The sequence below is a fragment of the Vairimorpha ceranae genome (assembly GCF_000988165.1).
Source record: "Vairimorpha ceranae strain PA08 1199 chromosome Unknown NODE_31, whole genome shotgun sequence".
NCBI lineage: Eukaryota > Fungi > Microsporidia > Nosematidae > Vairimorpha > Vairimorpha ceranae.
The window spans coordinates 17,034-36,485 of record NW_020169326.1 but is presented as its reverse complement, the minus strand read 5'-3'; the positions used below and the strand labels follow the sequence as shown (position 1 = coordinate 36,485).

Here is a 19,452-nt window from a genome sequence, read left to right as displayed (position 1 = left end):
TTTGAAAAATACAATCAAAGCAATTTACAGTCTTTTTGTAGATAACAGTAATGTAAATGTCACGAATTTGAAAATTTAAAAAGTTAAAATAAGTTATTTGCGCATTTAAGTTAGATGCTAAACTTAGAGTGATTTTCTAAGAAATTTATTAAATAAATGATTTTAAAATAACTTTATTGGGTGTTTTTTGATTTTTTTTTTCTATAAATATAATATCGGTTTAATAAATAATTTTTTTTGAAAAAGAAGCAATAAACAACGCATTTTTGCTTGTCTTTTAAAAAATTTGTTAAACCTAAAAAACAAAACTTAAAGTTAAAAAGAGACAGAATTTATACAAAATTTTTACATATTTAAAATTGTGTTATTTATTTAAAAGTTTTATAGCAAAGATAAAAAAATCTTTAAAATAATTTAATTTAAGTTAATTCTAATATTTTTAGTAATTCAAGCGGATTTTTTTTAAAAAAAAGCGTTAAATGTCTCCTTGGCATTGATATCTTTAAAAAATTTTTATTTTTTTTGCTCGCAAAGACCCTCTCTTTTGTACTTACTTTATAAATTTATGACATGCTTAGAGTTAAAATACGTTTCTAAAATATTTTATGCAATTTTTTTTATTTACATGATGATTTACAGTCTTGAACACTTTCTTACCCTGGTCTCTAATATCTGTCAGTTCCGGTGTGTTTCATATTTCTTATCTCTGAAGATCAAAATAGGGCTTGTTTCAAAAAAAACGAAACATAAATTTAACAGTATAAACTGATTAAAATAATTATCTAATTCAATCGGTTTATTCTAAAAAATTGTTTAAAGAGCCTTGTTTATTTTATTTTTCTCAACTGATGTAAAAAGTGTGATTTTCTGTTTTTTATAAAAAAAATATTTCAAAATATGACTATTGTGTTTAAAGAAATTAGAAAATGTTCTGTAAATTTTTCCTTCAAATCTTATTTATTTTTTAATTTTTTTTATTTCCCGATACAACTTACGGCTGAGCATAGATTAAAAATTGTTTGCTTACATGGCCAAAAAATAACACAGGGCAAAATAGTCGAACAAATTGGTGTGTCTAAGAGCACTGTATTAAGACTCTTTTCTAAGTACAAAGAATTAGACTACTTGTGCATTTAAAAGGAAATGTAAGGCCAAAGACTCTTTTAAAGGAAGATATTAATACTATTTTTGCTATAAATATTAAAAAACCTTAAACTTCTTTGAGATAGTTACTAGTTAGGTTTTAAAAAAGAAAAGATCTTATTTAACTATAAAATAACACTTAATTATTATGGTTTTGATATATACCTGACAACAAAAGGCCTGTCCTATCAAAAAAAAATATTTTAGCAAGGAAAGAAAATTTTGAAAAAATTATATACACGTCTGATGAAACTATAAAGACCGTAACTTTTTCCGATGAAAGTAAATTTAATCTTATTGAAATTGATAATAGAGTTTCTACTTTAAGAAAGCCGTGTACAGGTTTTTCTTCAAAAATATTGTTGCTACAATTAAATACGAAGGAGACTCTGTAATAGTGTGAAAATATTTCTCATACCATGGAATAAAGAAACTGGTTTTTTAAGATAGTATTATGAATTTTGTAGCATATGTGAATATTTTGGCTAACAATCTACGTTCGTTAGCCAAGTAAATGGGAATACAAACATTTATTTTCAACAAGTTTGATCCGAAACATACATCAAGACTTGCCAAGACTGATGTATCGAAAAAAGAATCTAGTTGCTTTCTTGGCCACAAAAATCTCCAGATAAAACCCAATAAAAACACTTTGTGTCATTAAAAACAGAAATTTTCTAAATTTTTTATAAAAACTAAGGAAGAGTAAAAAGCTGCTTTACAAGTGTGTTGAATTTAATAACAGTAGAAACTTGTCAAAAACTAGCGTTAAATTTTAAAAAAGAGCTATAAAATGCTATGAAGCTTCGGATCTTTACACACGGTATTAAGTTTTTAAATGTAGTTCTTTTTTGGAACACTTTTTTATAAAAAACAGAAAACTAAACTTTTTACAATATTAAAAAAAAATATAAAAAATTAAGCTCTCTAAATAATTTTTTTATATAAACTCAAAAAACCAGGTAAATTTATTGATCAATTTATACCAGAAAATTTATGTTCGTTTTCTTTGAAACAAGTTGTATGTATTTATAATTTCTATTGTAAATACAACAAGCAAAAACAACATTATTTATTTAATAATAAACAATACATTATTAAGTATACCACAATATGCTTCAGTTCAAAGAGCTTAACAATTAGATAACTGCTCTTTAGATATAAAAGAAAATTATTTAGTTTAAGTTACGTTTTTGTCATCAATATATAAAATATTGTCAGATTTGACAAACCTCTCAAAATAATTTAGTTCGGAGCTCATGTTTTCAATAAAAATTATGCTATTTATATTTTTAGTGAAACAAGCGTTTTGTTCTGATAGGTGAATAGCTTTAAGTCCCAGTTTCTTAGAATTAACAAAGGTAAAATTTGAGAAAAAACATCACATAGTTTCCAATCTAGATCTGGACCTACGACAAATATAGTTTATTTTTTGACATTGCTGTGCCCACTGGACAAGACTTGTCTTTAAAATACCGTCCATAACAGTTAAAGTTGTATTATTATAAATTTTTATCTCAAAACTACATTCATATTGTTTTTTTAAGCTCATGCCTCTTCTTGTGCTATAAACTTTTTCATTATTTCACATTTTTTATTAAAGTCTTTTAAATATGTATTTTATTGGTTTTCTTTAAAAGGTAACATACTATTATAAGAGTCATAAGAAACGATTTGAAATTTTTATTAGGATAGAAGCATACATTCAATCAATAGTATTAAAGAAAACCCGCGGAAAGTATTTTTTGTGATTATAGAAGGCAAGGTGTCATTGACCAAGTAGATGGTAGTGATGAAAGGCTAGTGACTTTAAGCTTGCCAAATTATGGTAGAGTTTTAATTTCTAAATAAAAAAGAAAACAACTTAATTGTTTTATAAAAATAATTTTTTTTAGTTTTTTTTATATTGTTTGTGAAAAATTTTCACAATCAAAATGTAAAACTTCATATTACTGGCATAGCAAAAGAATATGACAGGCGTCCTGATTCATATCGACTATACAATTCTCAGATTTGCTATTATTTAATCTAATGTGAACTACTTTCCTTAATATTCTTTAAATCATTTATAAAACCCGTATACATTCTATATGTTGACCATAATGATACTTACGGTTCCTCAATTAAACTTATCAATTTCAACAATGATATTTGGCTACTGATTTCTAGTTTCTTATAATCTTATTATCTATTAATAAAAAGCTTTTGATATGTAGCTTTACAAACGCTTATAAAAAAATTATAGCTAAACTTTAATGTTTATATAAACAAGAATAGAATCTCACATTCTTTTTCAAGTTAATTTTAAATTACAAAAAGATTTTCTATCAATTAAAACGCGTTCCTTCTTACACTTACTTCGAGTTCTAAATAATAGTTTTTTTTTATAATGGTTTAAATCGCCTAAACATACATTTTCGGATGCTACTCTTCATGACAAATATCTCACAAATCATTATTATGAAATGGTTAACATGCTTACATTTGTAATGTTATTTTAAATAAACCCATGTTTTCTTTATTCATACTTTTAGTAACAACATAAATTACAGGATATACTTTTTACTATTTTGTAATCGTGATGTATCAATACCACATGTTAAGAAATTTAATTTATTTTTTCGCCCAAAAAGTATAATAAAAAATTTTTTGCAGTGTCAAAAAAGTTGTTTTAAATTAAAAGGAATTATGATCTACTAAAAAAATTTTATTAAAATTTTTATTGAGTACTACCTAACCACAGGAAAAAGATCTAAGGATTCTACGGTACAGAATATTATATAATATTTCATTAACACTTTTACATTTTCTTTTATTTTAATTTTTGTTCAAAAGGTTTAAATTTTTACTTAACAAGCTAAATATGTTATTTAACATCTACTTACGCCATTTATATAAAATATTTTATTGTAACGGTTTACATCAATCTTATGGTTTTATAAGTAACAACATTATAACGTATTTTTATACTTAAATTTAAAGTTTAATCTATAGTTATGTAAAATGTCTAATTGCGCAAACATAAATGCATACTATCATTATATGTAGTAACATTAGGGATTAAATACACAAGTATGTTGTAACTAAACGCTTTAATTACAACTTCATAATTAAAAAACTTTTAAAAAGGCAATTTATTTTTTTTACAATTATGAAAATGTGCTAAATCGGAAAACCTTTCCTATCAGTAAATAATTTTAAGTATTAATTTTAAATAAATAGCTTTATTATAATTCTTTTATTTTTTTAAAGCATTTTGTCTATTTTCTGCAATAATCTTTAAAATCTTCTTAAAAGAATTTTGTTAATATTTTATAATAATTTTAAACTAATTTTTTGAAGGTTGATGTAAGATTACCATCAACAAAAAAAATCTATTTTTATATCCTTTAAATTTACTAATGTAGTTAATATGTGGTATATACTGTTTGAAATGATTCTCATACGCTTTAATTTATAATTTTAATATTGCAAAATTTAATTATTATTTTTGTTATTATCTTTGCAAATTTTAAGTTTTTGTTTAATATAACAATACATCATAAAATATAATTTTTTTCCTTTTCTGTAAATTTTTGCAAAAAAACTTGTCTTTATTTATTTTAATGCATATTTTTAACCTAATTAAAAATAAATGTAAACCTAAGAAGTTATGTAAAGGAGAGCAGTTAGAATACAAAATATTAGAATAAACAATTTAAAAAGGAGTTTTTAATCAAATTTAAAAACTTCCATAATTGGTAATTTCTCAAATATTGTTTGTAATCTAAAAATATTACACATTTTTAAAATAATTTTGTTAAAAATTTTTATATTTGTTAAGTTGATTAAATTTTTAAGTATAATAAAAATATTAAAAAATATTCTTCGATTGATTTTTTACTAAAGAACGCTTAAAAAGAAAAATTTTTAAAAAATTCTTATCAACTTTTTATTATTTTGATCACATTTTTACAAATTAAATTTTATTTCTTCTTCTATTTAAATAACTTTTTACCCCTGTTATATGAAAATCATTGCATTTCTTTTCATAAACGTGCTAGGATTTGAATTACAAGCTGCTTTTTATTCTAATGAAATATCAAAATACTTCAATTTGTTTGATTTAGACTTAGATGAAGGCATAGAAGGTTTACAAATGACAAAAGTTATTGATTATATGATTGAAGGAGAAATAATTAAAAAATGGGAATCTTACCACCTTTCAAGATATATTAGTACAGGAGATTATAATGAAAAAAAAATCTTAAAAAAAAAAGCTCATAACATTGCAAGTGTTATTTTTGATAAATTTGTCACTGAATTTATATTTCTAGCAAATGGCAAATTAATAGAAACAGAAGATTTGCCAATTTTAAGAATGTTATTTAGAATGATTAATTGTAGAAAAAATAACTGGAAATGTATTGATAAACTTAATTCAGCTATTAAAATTCATGAAGAATACGGGAACTGGTCTTATATTAATCCTTATGACAGTATTTCTAATAAAAAAAAGAATTTAATAAAATTTCGTGATGCATGTAATGAATTAAAACATTATGAGGATCAACCTATACTGGCTCTTACTAAACTGGCAATATGTTTTTATATTAAAGATGATCCAAAAATTAGTGATGAGGATTTAAATAGTTTTTTAAATCAAAATGATGATCTTATTTTCGAATGTAGTGAAAAGATCAAAAATAGCTTTCTAAACGTTTATCATTTTAGTGGAGATACAGCTCTTTTTGAAGGAAAGTATGTTGGGTTTATTCACTATCTACATTAAAAATATTTATGATTTTATTAGTTTATTGTATTAAGTTATGTTTTTTATGCAATTGACGTAACCCGTTCTAAGGTACGTTTCAATAATTTTGATAAAGTTTTGTTTAGTAGTAAATTGTTTATTAGTAGCAGTAGTATTAGCAGTGTTCCTTTTAATAGTAGTATTATGATTGTAATTTCTAGTGTTCATATTCAACAGATAAAATCTCCTAAAAAAGTTATCTACGAAATAAACGTTTCATTAATGACCTATTTGTCCTGTTTCATATTAGAAACGTTTCAGGCGGTCAAATGCACCGATAAAATTTTACATGTGCTTCGGGGTATCATAACAATATAATTTGGCGTTTAACTTTTATAAAAAATGTATTTATAAACCTTTTGTACACACTTGGGCAAATCGGTAAATTTTATCAATCAACAGCCTATTTCTAAATATCAGTTGTTGGAATTGAACCTGTGTTTATTGTTAGAACATATATAAACAGTCAAAAGTCAAACATAAAAATAATTTCATAATTGTTTGACATATTCAAATTTACTATCCATACGCAAGTAAATACTGCCTGAATTTAAATTATTCTTAATTTTTTATTGGTTTTTTAATTATGATTTCTTTGACTAATTTTGAATATTATCGTAAACATAGTCGATTTTTAAAACTTTCTCCTCTTTTTTTTATCAGAGTTGTTAAATAAAAATATCGTTGTAAACATGTTATATATAGTAAAAGAACATTATACAATATATCTTTAAAATTCAATATTTATAAAACAATGCATGTAAATTTTAATTTAAAATTTAAAAAAAAACAATATGAAATTTAATGATTAAAGTTTTGTAAAATTGTAATTATGAAAACTCGCAACAAAATATTCTGAAATTTGTAATTGGAAACCGTGTAGTAATAAACGCAATTAAAGATTATCGTTTTTTTAAATTCTTTTTGGCGTCTCAAATGAAGATTAGCACGAAAATTTTTATGATGTAAAGTATATTGTAGAGAAGAAAACAAAAATGAATAGTTAAGATATTTTGTCCTTTATGTTTTAATAACTTTAGTATTATTTTGTCAGTTAAAAATTTAATTATATGCACTCAGAGAAGATGTCGAAATTTTAATTTTTTGTTTTGAACCAAATTAGCACTTTTGCAAGTTTTTGAAGTCGTTGTGTTATCTTCGTAAAACACTTACGTTTTTTAAATAGCATGAGGCTGACGGCTTTAAGTAAACAGTCGATTAGAAAATTATCAGAGTTGGGTCATTTTGTACCAATAGATTTATTAGTCGAAAAGATTTAATCTTAGATCAATAAAAGTAAATTTGGCAAGCGTAAGTATAATGAATAATATAGAGTCGTGATAATGAAATTTTGAGTATGGTAAAAAGAACACATTTTAAAAGTAGTTTTTTACCAGTTAGAAAACGCTATAAGGCTACTCTTCACATCTTAATTTAATTATATGTAAAAAAGGAAGTATTATTTATACTAATTGTTGGAAAAATATATGAAAGTGCAAATGATTTTAAGTACAAACATCTTACGGCGAATTATAATAAGAATTTTTAAAATACTAATAGGAATTTTCATACTTATACAATTAAAGGCTTTTGGTTTACAATTAAAAGAACAATACCAGCCAGAAATAGAAATATAATACAATTTACTTTTATCTTAATTTATTTATGTTCTTAGGACAACATATTAATGATAGATTTGAAAGATGATTCAACTTTTATTAAATAAATAAAATTTAATATTCTTGCATTTAAATATATTTTTAATATTACAAAATGCACAAAAAAGAGATAAAGAAAAGGTGTTAAAAAATAAAGTTGTACTCCCTCAATCTGTCTATTGGACGTTCTCTTTAACATTTGTAATTGTATAAAATCTTATAGTTTATTCTTTAAGATAAAAAGTTATTACTATAAAATACGCTTTTAATCTTAGACCTTAGTATAAAAAATTGTTCGTAAAGATTAAAATGGTTTTTAACCTGCTATTTATTTAATTGTTTTTAAAAATTAGCTGAGAATTTAGTAATATAAATATTTGTGATGTATATTTATTTGAAAATTTGTGTGCGCTTAAAGTAATCGACAAATTAACGCAACTCCTATAAAAATTAATTAATAAAAAAATTAATTATATATTATATATATATTTATTTTCTTGGAAGTTTCTAACGAGTCAGTATAAAATTGCATATTTATTTTCTGTTTTCTTAAATAGTTACATTTAAAAAATCTCTGAAATTGTGAAATTTTATTTGTGTCTTTACGTACGAACTATTTAAATATGTAATTCACCTATAATTAGTCATTATGAAAAAACCATATTTAATGTTTATGGTTTCATTCTACATTAAAATAGATTGTTAATTTTTAATATTTAAAAAAATTTTAATGCTTATTCTAGTCATTTAAGCACCTTATAATTAAAAGTGCAATCTTTTTGGCTACTAAAAATAAATAATAATTATTCACGAGAAGGGCATGGAAAAACTCAATAAAAAGTATTGCAACACAGCTTATGGCATTGCTTAAGAAAAAATTTTCTTAAAATATGTTAAATCGAAATTAAAGTTATCTTTTACAAATTACCAAGAGAAGGTTTAAGAAGTTTTTTAAAATTGCTACTGTCTAACAGAAATTAATGACTTTGATATTTTGTTTAGGTAAAATTTAAAACGTTTTGCCGACAATGAGAAAACTAGGAACTGTATAGGCGCAGGAAAAAAATTAAGAGTGATTTAAAGAATGTTAACCGAGAGCGATAATCACTTAAAGATAAAAAATTAAGAATTTCTTTTATTAATAAATCACTGTTTAAGTAAAAATTTTGATATAAATACAAACAAAAGTTCATAAAATAATCTTAAAAAGCATACTAATGGTTACCCACTCGAAATTTTAGAGCAGGCCTGAAATAAGGAGGAGAAGGTCGAAAAAAAAGAAACAATGCGATGAAAGATTATATTTTGGAAGCTTAGTTGACGACCCTGTAGAATTAATGTAAATTTAAAAATTATATCTTGATTGCAGTAATATTCTAATATTTTTAACCAAAAACTAAGCAATCTTTTTACATTTTCAAAAGACTACTTTACGATATAAAAATGTATCCTTGAAATTTAAATTTTTAAAATAAATGAGTAAGAATATTTTTATTTGTAATTTAATAAAATTCAAATATTTTTATTTAGAAACAAATAATTAAATTTCAACGTTTTTTTCCAAAATAGTAAACTAAAAAATTTTATACCCTTTATTTTAAAGGAGAAAACGTTTTTTGATTACGCTTAGATATTTAGTTGAATATAAAGTCAAAAAGAACTAGAAGAAGTTGCAGAAAAACTTAATTTATATCTTTTTCATGTCTCTAGAATAATAAAGATTATTATAAAAAACAGTTGTTTGAACTATGTATATCGTTCCCGTAGAATTTTTATTAAATGATAATAATTTGCTGTTCTTAACAAAAAAAATTTATAAAAGGAGCAACCTAACTAGCGGAAAAATTATACTAAGTCAAAAAGGAAAATATTATGACTTTTGTTAAAAATTAATTTATTTGGGTTGGTAATGCAGGAAAGAGTCTTTAAACTATTTTTTATAAACAAAAAATCAAAATAGATGAAGACTTGCAACGAAAGGGTGTTACAAAGAGAAAAATTACTTTAAAAGTATTATATGGAATGATAAATCTAAAATATCATTATTTGATTCATTCAAACAGTTAATTACTACCGAAAAGATGGTTTGTGGTATCATATGAAAAATTTAAAATCTTCTCTTAAGCATGATGGTGTTTTAGTTGTAGTGTGGATATTTTTTTGAGAAAGATGTTAGAGATATCCACATAATTAAAGTAAAATAGAAATAATTAACACGTTATAATTCTTAATGATAATTTTTAAAAGTACTGAATATATTAGTAAAAACTTTTTTTATAGGGTGTTGATAAAAAGCTTAAAAAGGAAGTTTTTAAATTAAATAACATAATAGCAATTGATTGGCCATTATAATCTCCTCACTTAAATGCAATTGAGAAACTGTGGTATGTTTAAAAGAAAAATTTTGTGTAAAAATATTTAAGAATTAGAACTTGCTGTAGTAGAAAAATGGAAAAAGATACTCAAAAAACTGTGTCAAAAGTTGTTTATAAATTAGGAAAAAAAGATATGAAGCAATACTTAGACGAAGAGATCATACAAGTTTTTAAAAATTTATTTTTTTTATAAAATTACATAGTTTTTTAATATTTAAAAATTACAATACACTTAAAAATGTATTTAAAACAAACATAAAATGTTAGTTATAAATGAATTAAAACATTTGGATTAATTTAGAAAAAAAGAAATTTAATTTTTAAATTTTGCTACTGTATATTCTTTACTGATGCAGGTTATAAATAAACCTATGGTTTATTTTAATATTGTTAAAAGATATACAGGTATTTATGTTAAATATTATTTTTAAAATAATAGTATTAAACTTAATTTATTAATAACATTAAAATGTTATTTAAATACAAAATTTTCTTTATGTAAGAATATGTTTTAATATGTCACATAAGTTATCTGTAGATTTTTTGCATAAGTTATCTGTAGATTTTTCCTTTATGCTTTAGATACAATAATATATTTGCCATTTTTATTTTAATAAATTTAAATATTATAATTATCTTTTTTAGATTTTTGATAATTAATTTAAAAAGAGTATAGAAGTTAATAATCTTTGGCTTTTATAATATTAATCTTGACATAGAGGAATGTGTGAAATAGATCTGTACAACCAAGGGTAAAAGAAATGTTTAATTTACTAATTTTTATTTGTCACATTAAAATACAACTATCTCAATAAAAATATCATTGTGATAAGTTTTCTATTGCTGTCTGTATTTTATCAAGCAATACTCCACTGGTTCGTGATAATTGCAATATTATGTCTTTAAATCCTTCAGAATTTAATTTTAAAACGCGTTCTTTATACCCCTCATCCTTCCAACTTAAATTTATTATAATCCAAACTAAAGGTAGCTGTAATTCACTGATTATAAAAAGGTCTTTTAATCTTTCTAATACACTGTTATTATTTAAAACTTTATCTCTAAATTGGATGTCATATGCACAAACATTTCCTATTGCATACAAAAGATGTAAAAGTATTTGTGTGGTATTATTTTCTTTTAAATGTAGAAATAAAGTGTCTGTTAAATAATCACCAATAATTAATTTATCACAAAATATATTTCGTATCAAATTAAACAATACTTCATATATCTGTTCATCGTACTTGTTAAAAAAATTTTTAAACCAAATATCTCCACGCTGCAAGAAATCTTTTTTACTTTCAATATCATTGTCATACAAATAATTTTTATACAATCTTAATACTTCAAGTGTGTATTTATCTAAATATCTTTCTAATACATGTGACCCGTTTAAAGATTTAAAAACTGCACGATAATTTCCAAATTCAAGTAATAGATTTGTTAGAATGTTTAATAATACTGTTATATAATCAGTCTCTAAATCTTTATAAATATAATTGTAATCAATACTATATTTCTCTTTATTAATCTCAATATAAGTATTTATATCAAATTTATGGTTAGTATTATCAGACAGGAAATCTAATATTATTTCTATAACAGGATATTTAATTAACTCACTCCTAAGAATAAATACAGATCTACTTAAATTGTGAAGAAGTAAAAAATAAGTAATGTGTATATTTTTTCTTTTAAGATATTTAAATAGATTAGAAAGATCTATAAGCTTTTTGTTTTCTTCGGAAGATAATGTTAATATATAATCTAAATAAATATTATGATTAATAAGAACTTTAGGTTGATATCTCATCATTTTTATACTTAAATCATTTTTACTTAAAAAGTAAGCTAAATAAACTAGAAAATTTTTTTCATAAATTGTATCTGTTTTTAATATGGATCTATCAAAATTTTTGATTAAAAGTAAATTTAAAACATTGTATTTATCTTTAGTACTTACTGAATCTAATACCTGAATAAGACTTTTTGTGTCTAAATTAATAAATTTATCACTAATCGAATTTCTAGCTGCTGTAACACAATCACATTTGCGATTATCTGCTAATATTTTACAATAAATTTGATTATTCTCTGTAAAATTATATTTTTCTATAATATTCTTATAGATCCTTAATATTTTAATGTCACTAAACTTATATGGGAAAGATATATTAGAAATATAATCTTCTAAAAATTCTAAAAATCTTTTAGGTATTTTTAGTAGATAAAATATATCAGATAATACTGCTACATCTTGAGACTGTAAATTTGAATACAAACTATAATTTTCATCTACTATATTATTTTTACGAAGAATCTGCATCAATTCTTGCTCGGGATTGCGCATTCTATGTGCCACAAAGGGTATTCTATTTCTAAATCTTAAAAGTTCAAAACAATATTCTACTATATAAGTATCATAGCCAATGTAAATGTCTTCACTTAAAGTATGATTTTTTGTTACATTGGTCATGTCTTAGTAATTTTTCTTTGTTAAATAGCATAAATTTTTGTTTCAAATGTTATCACTAAAATTTGTGGTTAACCAATTATTTATGCATGATTTTTATTTTATATAAATTTAATTAATTTGTTAATAAAATACAACAAACTTTAAAATGCTTTTATGCAAAAAAGCTTATAAAACTTAATGTTTTATGCAAAAGAAATATTATCGATGCAGGCTAAAACGGACATTTCATTGATTTATTATTTATCCACGACTAATAACATTAGACGTATTAATAGAAAAGATATTTTAAAACTAAATATTAAAAATGCATTGATAAATGTTTTAGATCAAACATTTGCATTAAGGCTGTATGGATATATTTTAAAAGGCGTGTCTAAACTTTACTTATTAAAAATTAAATATTACGAACATGAAGTAACAGGATTGCTCAATTTACTTAAAGTTCGCCTTGATAAAAAAAGAAATATTAAGAAACATTTTATTAATGACTCTAGTAGTTCTGATGTCGAAGATTTATATGATGGTGGATTATGTAGTGCAAATATAAAACCCAAACAAGAAATTGCTATTAAAGACAATATGTGTATGACGGATAATAGTGAAATGTCTTTAATTCCATATCTACAAAGCTATAATTGTGATACATTAGATTTTTCAATTAAGTTATCAAAAAAATTAAATTTTAATATTGAAGATACAGAAATAGAATTGGAACCCAGAAATAAAGAAAAAAGATTTAGAAAATCACATTCCGTATACAAATTTATCGATGTAAAGACTTATCCGATATTTTCTTATGTTGATCGCTGTACTTATAAAGATTCATTAGAAATACAAAGAAATATTACAACTTCAAATGTACCCTCACAAATTATAAGTGATACAATGTCTGAGGTATTTTATAAATATAATAATGATGACATGTACCTTGAAACTTTGAATTTTAGCAGTAAGATTGAAACAGAAAATGGAAAAAAATATAATGAGTTATCAGACAACATAATATTCTCTTCGAGTTACAAGTTAGATTTATGCGATCTAGTAGGCGAAAAATGTTTTTTTTCTGAAATTGTATTTGGAACAAATAGACATAAGGCAATAATGTTTCATGAATTACTTGACTTATTAAGTAAAAATGTTTTAGAAGCATTTCAAGACTCGCCAAGTTCAGATATATTAATATCGAAAATTTACTAACAATAAATTAAATGTATTTTCCTGTTCTATAATCCTAAAATTATTTGGTTCACATAAATATAAATCTGTTTTTTTCATTTGTACTTTCTTTTCATAAAATTAATTGTATTTCAAGTTACGCTTTATAATTATACAGAATATCTGCGCCTTCGAAGTTTATTTTTATTCTGATTAAAGTGCGTATCAAATATTCCATTTGATTTCCATTCTTTCAAAATTTTTTTAGCAGAAGAATATCCCGTTGCTACAATTTTATCAAATTTTTTAAAATCCATCGTGTGAATATCCTCTAGCTCGGGTCTCATCACAAATACTTGATTGTTCTTTTCTAGTGCTTTAAGCTTTTTTTCAGATGTTAAAAATGACAGTCTGTATTGAATTTCTTGCATTGTTATATATTTACGAACATCAAAAAATTTATGTATTAAACCAACAAATCCATTAAAACATTCTTCATGTTCGTCATAATCATTTTCTTCAATGGTTCCAACATCAACGGCAATAATTTTGCTAACATTCATATTTAGCATTATATCTGCCGGAACATTATTAAGATACCCACCATCAACAAGATATCCTTTAGAATCAATGATGGGTGGAACATAGCCACATAAACCCATACTAGCTCTAATAAATTTCCAAGCAAGTCCAGAAATATGTACTTCTTCTTCGTTGGTAAACAGGTTTGTAGTTACACAAAAATATTCAATCCATAAATTTTGTATTAAATCATTTTTAAAAATCTTTTTTAATCCATTGTTTAACGTTTCTCCCCTAAATAAAGACATTAAAGGAAATGTTAAATCGAGAAAAACTCTCAGAAGAGAATTGGCTCTAGAACAAAATTGTTTGGCTTTTAAAAAAACAAAACCATTATCACATTCTTTACAATATAATGCGCCTATAAATGCCCCCATACTACTTCCACCAATTATATCAATTGGAATATTCTCTTCTTCTAATGCCTGAATTACTCCAATATGTGCAATGCCCCTTGCTCCTCCACCACTTAATACAAGACCTATTCTTTTATTCATAAGATACCTGCTTAATCTATCATAGTCTTTTGAAGAAAACAGTATTGTTTTATTTGGACTTAATATGTTATGTATTTTAAGACAATTTAAATTATTGTCATTTCGGGGTTTGCTTTTTTGTGTTGGTTTTTGCTCGTATAATTTAACAAATTCGACATTAGTATAAAAATTTTTATCAGTCTCTGAATTTTTATCATTATAAAATGTAGTATTAAAATTTATATCCCATCCATATCCAACAACTAAGACTACATCACTGAATTCATGTAAGAACTTAGCTAAGCGGCTAAACTTATTTTCTACATTAATTAAAATTAAACTATGGGTTCTTGAAAGTCTGTTTAAAAATTCACTTACCCGCAATTCTTCAGAAATATCAAAACTAAGAAAAAAATCTTTTTTGTCTAAAAGAAGACAATCTTTACCAATCGAAGCTTTGAGTCTTTTACTAAATAAACGAATATTTGTATCATTGTTGTTTGGTAAAACACTAACAATTTTATTATTTTTAGAGATTCCTGTTTTTTTATGTAATTTCTTATAAAAATTTATATCAAAGTGTAACATATGTCGTATTATATATTCATCTATGTAAATAATATCACTAAGCCGCTTGACAATAAGAGTATTATCCTTTTTTTGCAAGGATCCTTCATTAAGATAAATAATCTTTTTAAAAGCTTCTGTTTGACAAAATTCTGAATTAGCAATAGTATCATTAATTCTAAAAATTCGCCAATCTGTACATAAATCAATATAATGTATTATAGTACAAAAATTTTTTAAATATTCTAGCCTAAAATTTTGTAGATCAAGACCACTCCTTATAAGATATTCATAGCTTATTGCTTTTAGAATAACTGGTTCTTCACACTTAATTTCAATTTTTCGGTAGCAATTAAAAAATAAACTAAAATATCCAAATATGTTTCCTTCCCTGCAATAAAATACTTTATCATTGTATTTCAGGTGTATTGTTCCCTCTTCAATTAAAAATAAATTTTCCATGTATATTTCTTTTTTCTTAATCACTTCATTATTGGTATAGCTCAAAACTTTTGTGTACATAGAAAAATTTTTCTTAAAGTTCAAAATATTAAGCATAAAATGTTGTAATTGAAATTTTCGATTTACTTTGTCGGTAAAAAACAGCTTATTAAGCTCTAACTCATTTTCTATAAATAGATCTGGATAATCAAATTGTTCAACCAAGACATCAATGACTTTCTTTTTTATACTAGTAAGTAATACAAATGTGTTGATTTTAGATTTGTCGATTTTCCAAATAACACACGGTTCATTTGCAATAATATGCACATTTTCTTTATTTATACCAAAAAAATCTAATGCATAAAAATAAAAATCATTTTGTTGTTTTTTACAAACAAACTTTTCTTCATGTGTGATTATAACTGACCCTTTTTCAATAAAAAACATTTCACTTTTATTTATAGTCTCACCTGTATTAAGTTTTATAATATCATACTTTAAATCTTTTGTATACTTCAAATAAGGCACATTTTCAGTTGGCTGGATGTACTTTAAAGATTCTTTCGTTGTAAAATGATCTTTATGTGTGTATGTATGCTTTTTTCTTTTGGTTATAATTCTTTTCAAAATGAGAATAGATGTAACAATAAATATAAAAATATACAAAAACATTAAGGGTATTTAAAGAAATTTTTGTTAAAATGATTTCCTAATTAAAAGCATTAAACAACTTATTGGCAGATAAGATTAATAACATATTTTATAGTTTAAAGTAATACTAAAAAATTCTTTTTAAAATCATAATAGCAAATCAATCAAATTCATTTTATTTCTAAAAATTTTACTTTACACTGTGATAAAAGCTTAAGGTTTCATTTGTCTAAATGTTCAAAAAATAAATACAAAATAGATTTTAAAAAAATAAATGCAGTTAAGATTTTATCAAATAAAAAGATTAGGTTTTTTAATTTAGAAAATAATATGATCTTATCCTTTTTGCAAAAAAATTAATTATTATTTAAGAGTTATTAATTCAAAAATTTTACTCTTTTATGTCAAAATTATGTTTTAGCTTTAAGAAAAGCAAGTTGATATGATCAAATGTTTTAATTTAGGTTGATAAATAGTTAATTAAATTAAATAATAAAGAATTATAAAATTCAAGTAATTATACAACAAAACAAGGCATAAAATCTTCTTTTTGTCATATTTTTTAAAGATCAAATTTTAATGTAATTTATTAAAAATTTATGACAACTATTAAAATTTTAAGGGTAGTGTTTATTTAAAAGGTTTTAATAAAAGATTTTACTTTAATAAAAAGTTTTGACATCTAAAATATTTTTTAATATAAAATTTCATTAATTTATTTTTAATTACGATAATATAAAAAAAATTAATTTGTAGTTTACTGTCATCTAAAAGAATAATTTGTTATTAAAAATATTTTTTAATATAAAATTTCATTTATTTATTTTTATTACATTGATATTAAAAAAAAGGTAATTTCTAGAGTATTGTCATCTAGTAAAATAACACAATAAGACACAATTTTTTTAATACAATATTAAAAACTTTTATTTAAAATTATGATGACTTGTTTTTTGGTCTACAATATAAACCTAACAATTTTCAATTTGTAATGCTAGTATAAAAAATAAGCTATTTAAAGCAAAACAACACTTTTTTATTCCAGAAATAACAAATATTAATTAATAAAATTATTTTTTAATAAAGTTGAATATCAGTTAAAAAATCCTCATATTTTTCATAAACACGAACTTCTTGATTGCAAAATCCAATAATTTTGTCAAAACTTCCCAAATAGTCAAAATTATGAATAATAAATAAGACAGTTTTATCATTCAATTTAGTAAAAACTTTTTCTATTAAGTCTTTTTCAGCCAATTTATCTAAATTTGCTGTTGGTTCATCGACTAAAAATATATCTGCGTTTTTTATAACACCTCTCATAAAACTAAGCTGCTGTTTTTGTCCGCCGGAAAGGAACTTACCACTTTCCCCCACGTTAGTTGCATATCCATCCTGTAATTTTGCAAAAATATCATGTGAATTATAATCCAAACAAATATTTTTTATTTCTTTATTTGTAATACTCTTATTAGAATATTTTAAATTATCTAAAACTGTCCCTTCAATAATATAAGGATTTTGTGGTATGTAAGAAATAAGATTTCTCTGGGAGACAACAGTAATGTCACGCATATCTCTGCCATCTATCAAAACTTCGCCTTCATATTCGTAAAATCTAAGTAGTGTCTTAATAAGAGAACTTTTTCCGCTACCATTTTTACCAACTATTGCTACTTTATCACCTTTATTAATAACAAAATTAAAATTTTTAATTAATAAACGATCTTTCATATATAATGAGAACTGTTTAAATTCAATCTTATCAGTAAAAGATTGAATTTCTTTTCCTTGATTAGTGTTATCTAAATGCTTTCCTACAAGATAACTATCAGTGACATCAGTATAAGTTTGAGTAAATCTTAACAATTGCTTACCAAAACTTTCCATACTAGATTTAAGACTCATAACCTGTTTATGATATAATGCTAATTGACCAAATGTAGCTAATGATAAAAATCCACGCCCTGTTAATACCATATAAATAACAATACTATTGGGTAGGATTGTAAGAAGAACCTGTGCAAATCTTGTTATATTACAAACAGTATCATAATAAAAGTAAGACATTTCTACACTAGCACCCTTTTCATTGAGTTTACATATTTCTAAAGAATCATTGTTATATGATTTAATTACATCGTAATTATTAAGTATACCATAAATCCTATTAGAACATTCATTCCAGTCGTTATTAGCAGCTTCTCTACTTCTTTTGATAATAAAAGAAGTAAAATAACAGAAAGATAAATACGCTACAAGAACACCAATATTAAAAAATACTAACTCTTTGCCAAGTGTCAGATACATTCTGTTATAAATAACAAATAAAATAGTAGAATTAAAATAAGCATTCATAATAAGTAATTCTATAAAATCAATAATTCCTCTGGTTCTTCTTTCAATAACCGTATGTATTTTACCAGATCCAATGGAATGAAAGTCTTCGTAGTGTAACACCAAATATTCTTTAACATGGATTTTAAAAGATGACACGACGGTGCTTTGTAAGTAGATTGCGAAAAGACAGTCACTAAAAAATGTCAGGAGATAATGCGATACAGTGAATAACAAATATAATAAAATAAGTTTTCCAGGATAGTTACTCTTTATATCACTAATCATATAACATTCCAATGCAGTAACAGCTTCAATTATATAGCTATGGCAGGAAGCAGAAAGATATATTAACACAAATATTGGAACAATAAAAATCTTAAACAAAGGATTTTGTAAAAAATACTTAAAAACAAGTTCGTTTACAAAATTTTCTGCCAATATCTGCTTTTTTAACATTTCTAATTAGGGGTTAAAATTTCTGTTATATTTAAATCATTTCTTATTATAAATTTAGAACTTATTCTCCTTTATTTAAAAGGACTCGTAGCTGAAATTACAAAAAAAAATATAAGCTGTCAACTTTTTGAAATTAGTAAAAACAAAAATATCTATCAAGGACATTATAACATAAAAATGGTAATTTACATGTGTAGATAACGCGCATTTTGTGCAATTTTTTTTTGCTAAATAAAAAAATACAATCTAAGAAAATTCTCCTAATTAACATATTTTGTTTTGTAAAATTTTCTATTTACGTTTAAAAGAATTAAGAAAATAATTTAAAATTTTT

General features: G+C 23.4%; 6 protein-coding genes across 6 annotated transcripts; 3 read left to right on the top strand and 3 right to left on the bottom strand.

Moving 5' to 3' along the window:
- Nucleotides 1-897: 897 nt before the first annotated feature.
- AAJ76_3100035588 (hypothetical protein) lies at nt 898-1,137 on the top strand (the record flags this gene model as incomplete). Its single annotated transcript, XM_024475147.1, has 1 exon — nt 898-1,137. The coding sequence occupies one exon, from the start codon at nt 898-900 to the stop codon at nt 1,135-1,137; it is 240 nt and encodes a 79-aa protein (XP_024330875.1).
- A 4,012-nt stretch (nt 1,138-5,149) lies between these two features.
- AAJ76_3100031336 (hypothetical protein) lies at nt 5,150-5,914 on the top strand (the record flags this gene model as incomplete). The annotated part of the gene is made up of 1 exon (XM_024475146.1): nt 5,150-5,914. The coding sequence occupies one exon, from the start codon at nt 5,150-5,152 to the stop codon at nt 5,912-5,914; it is 765 nt and encodes a 254-aa protein (XP_024330874.1).
- Nucleotides 5,915-10,788: 4,874 nt separating this feature from the next.
- AAJ76_3100024039 (hypothetical protein) lies at nt 10,789-12,447 on the bottom strand (the record flags this gene model as incomplete). The annotated part of the gene is made up of 1 exon (XM_024475145.1): nt 10,789-12,447. The coding sequence occupies one exon, from the start codon at nt 12,445-12,447 to the stop codon at nt 10,789-10,791; it is 1,659 nt and encodes a 552-aa protein (XP_024330873.1).
- Nucleotides 12,448-12,624: 177 nt separating this feature from the next.
- Nucleotides 12,625-13,644, top strand: AAJ76_3100023861 (sister chromatid cohesion 1 protein 3; the record flags this gene model as incomplete). The annotated part of the gene is made up of 1 exon (XM_024475144.1): nt 12,625-13,644. One exon carries the CDS (start codon nt 12,625-12,627, stop codon nt 13,642-13,644), a length of 1,020 nt encoding a protein of 339 aa, XP_024330872.1.
- Nucleotides 13,645-13,772: 128 nt separating this feature from the next.
- On the bottom strand, nt 13,773-16,343 carry AAJ76_3100020143 (patatin-like phospholipase domain containing protein 6; the record flags this gene model as incomplete). Its single annotated transcript, XM_024475143.1, has 1 exon — nt 13,773-16,343. One exon carries the CDS (start codon nt 16,341-16,343, stop codon nt 13,773-13,775), a length of 2,571 nt encoding a protein of 856 aa, XP_024330871.1.
- Nucleotides 16,344-17,399: 1,056 nt separating this feature from the next.
- On the bottom strand, nt 17,400-19,118 carry AAJ76_3100017368 (abc transporter; the record flags this gene model as incomplete). Its single annotated transcript, XM_024475142.1, has 1 exon — nt 17,400-19,118. The coding sequence occupies one exon, from the start codon at nt 19,116-19,118 to the stop codon at nt 17,400-17,402; it is 1,719 nt and encodes a 572-aa protein (XP_024330870.1).
- Between the last annotated feature and the right edge of the window lie 334 nt (nt 19,119-19,452).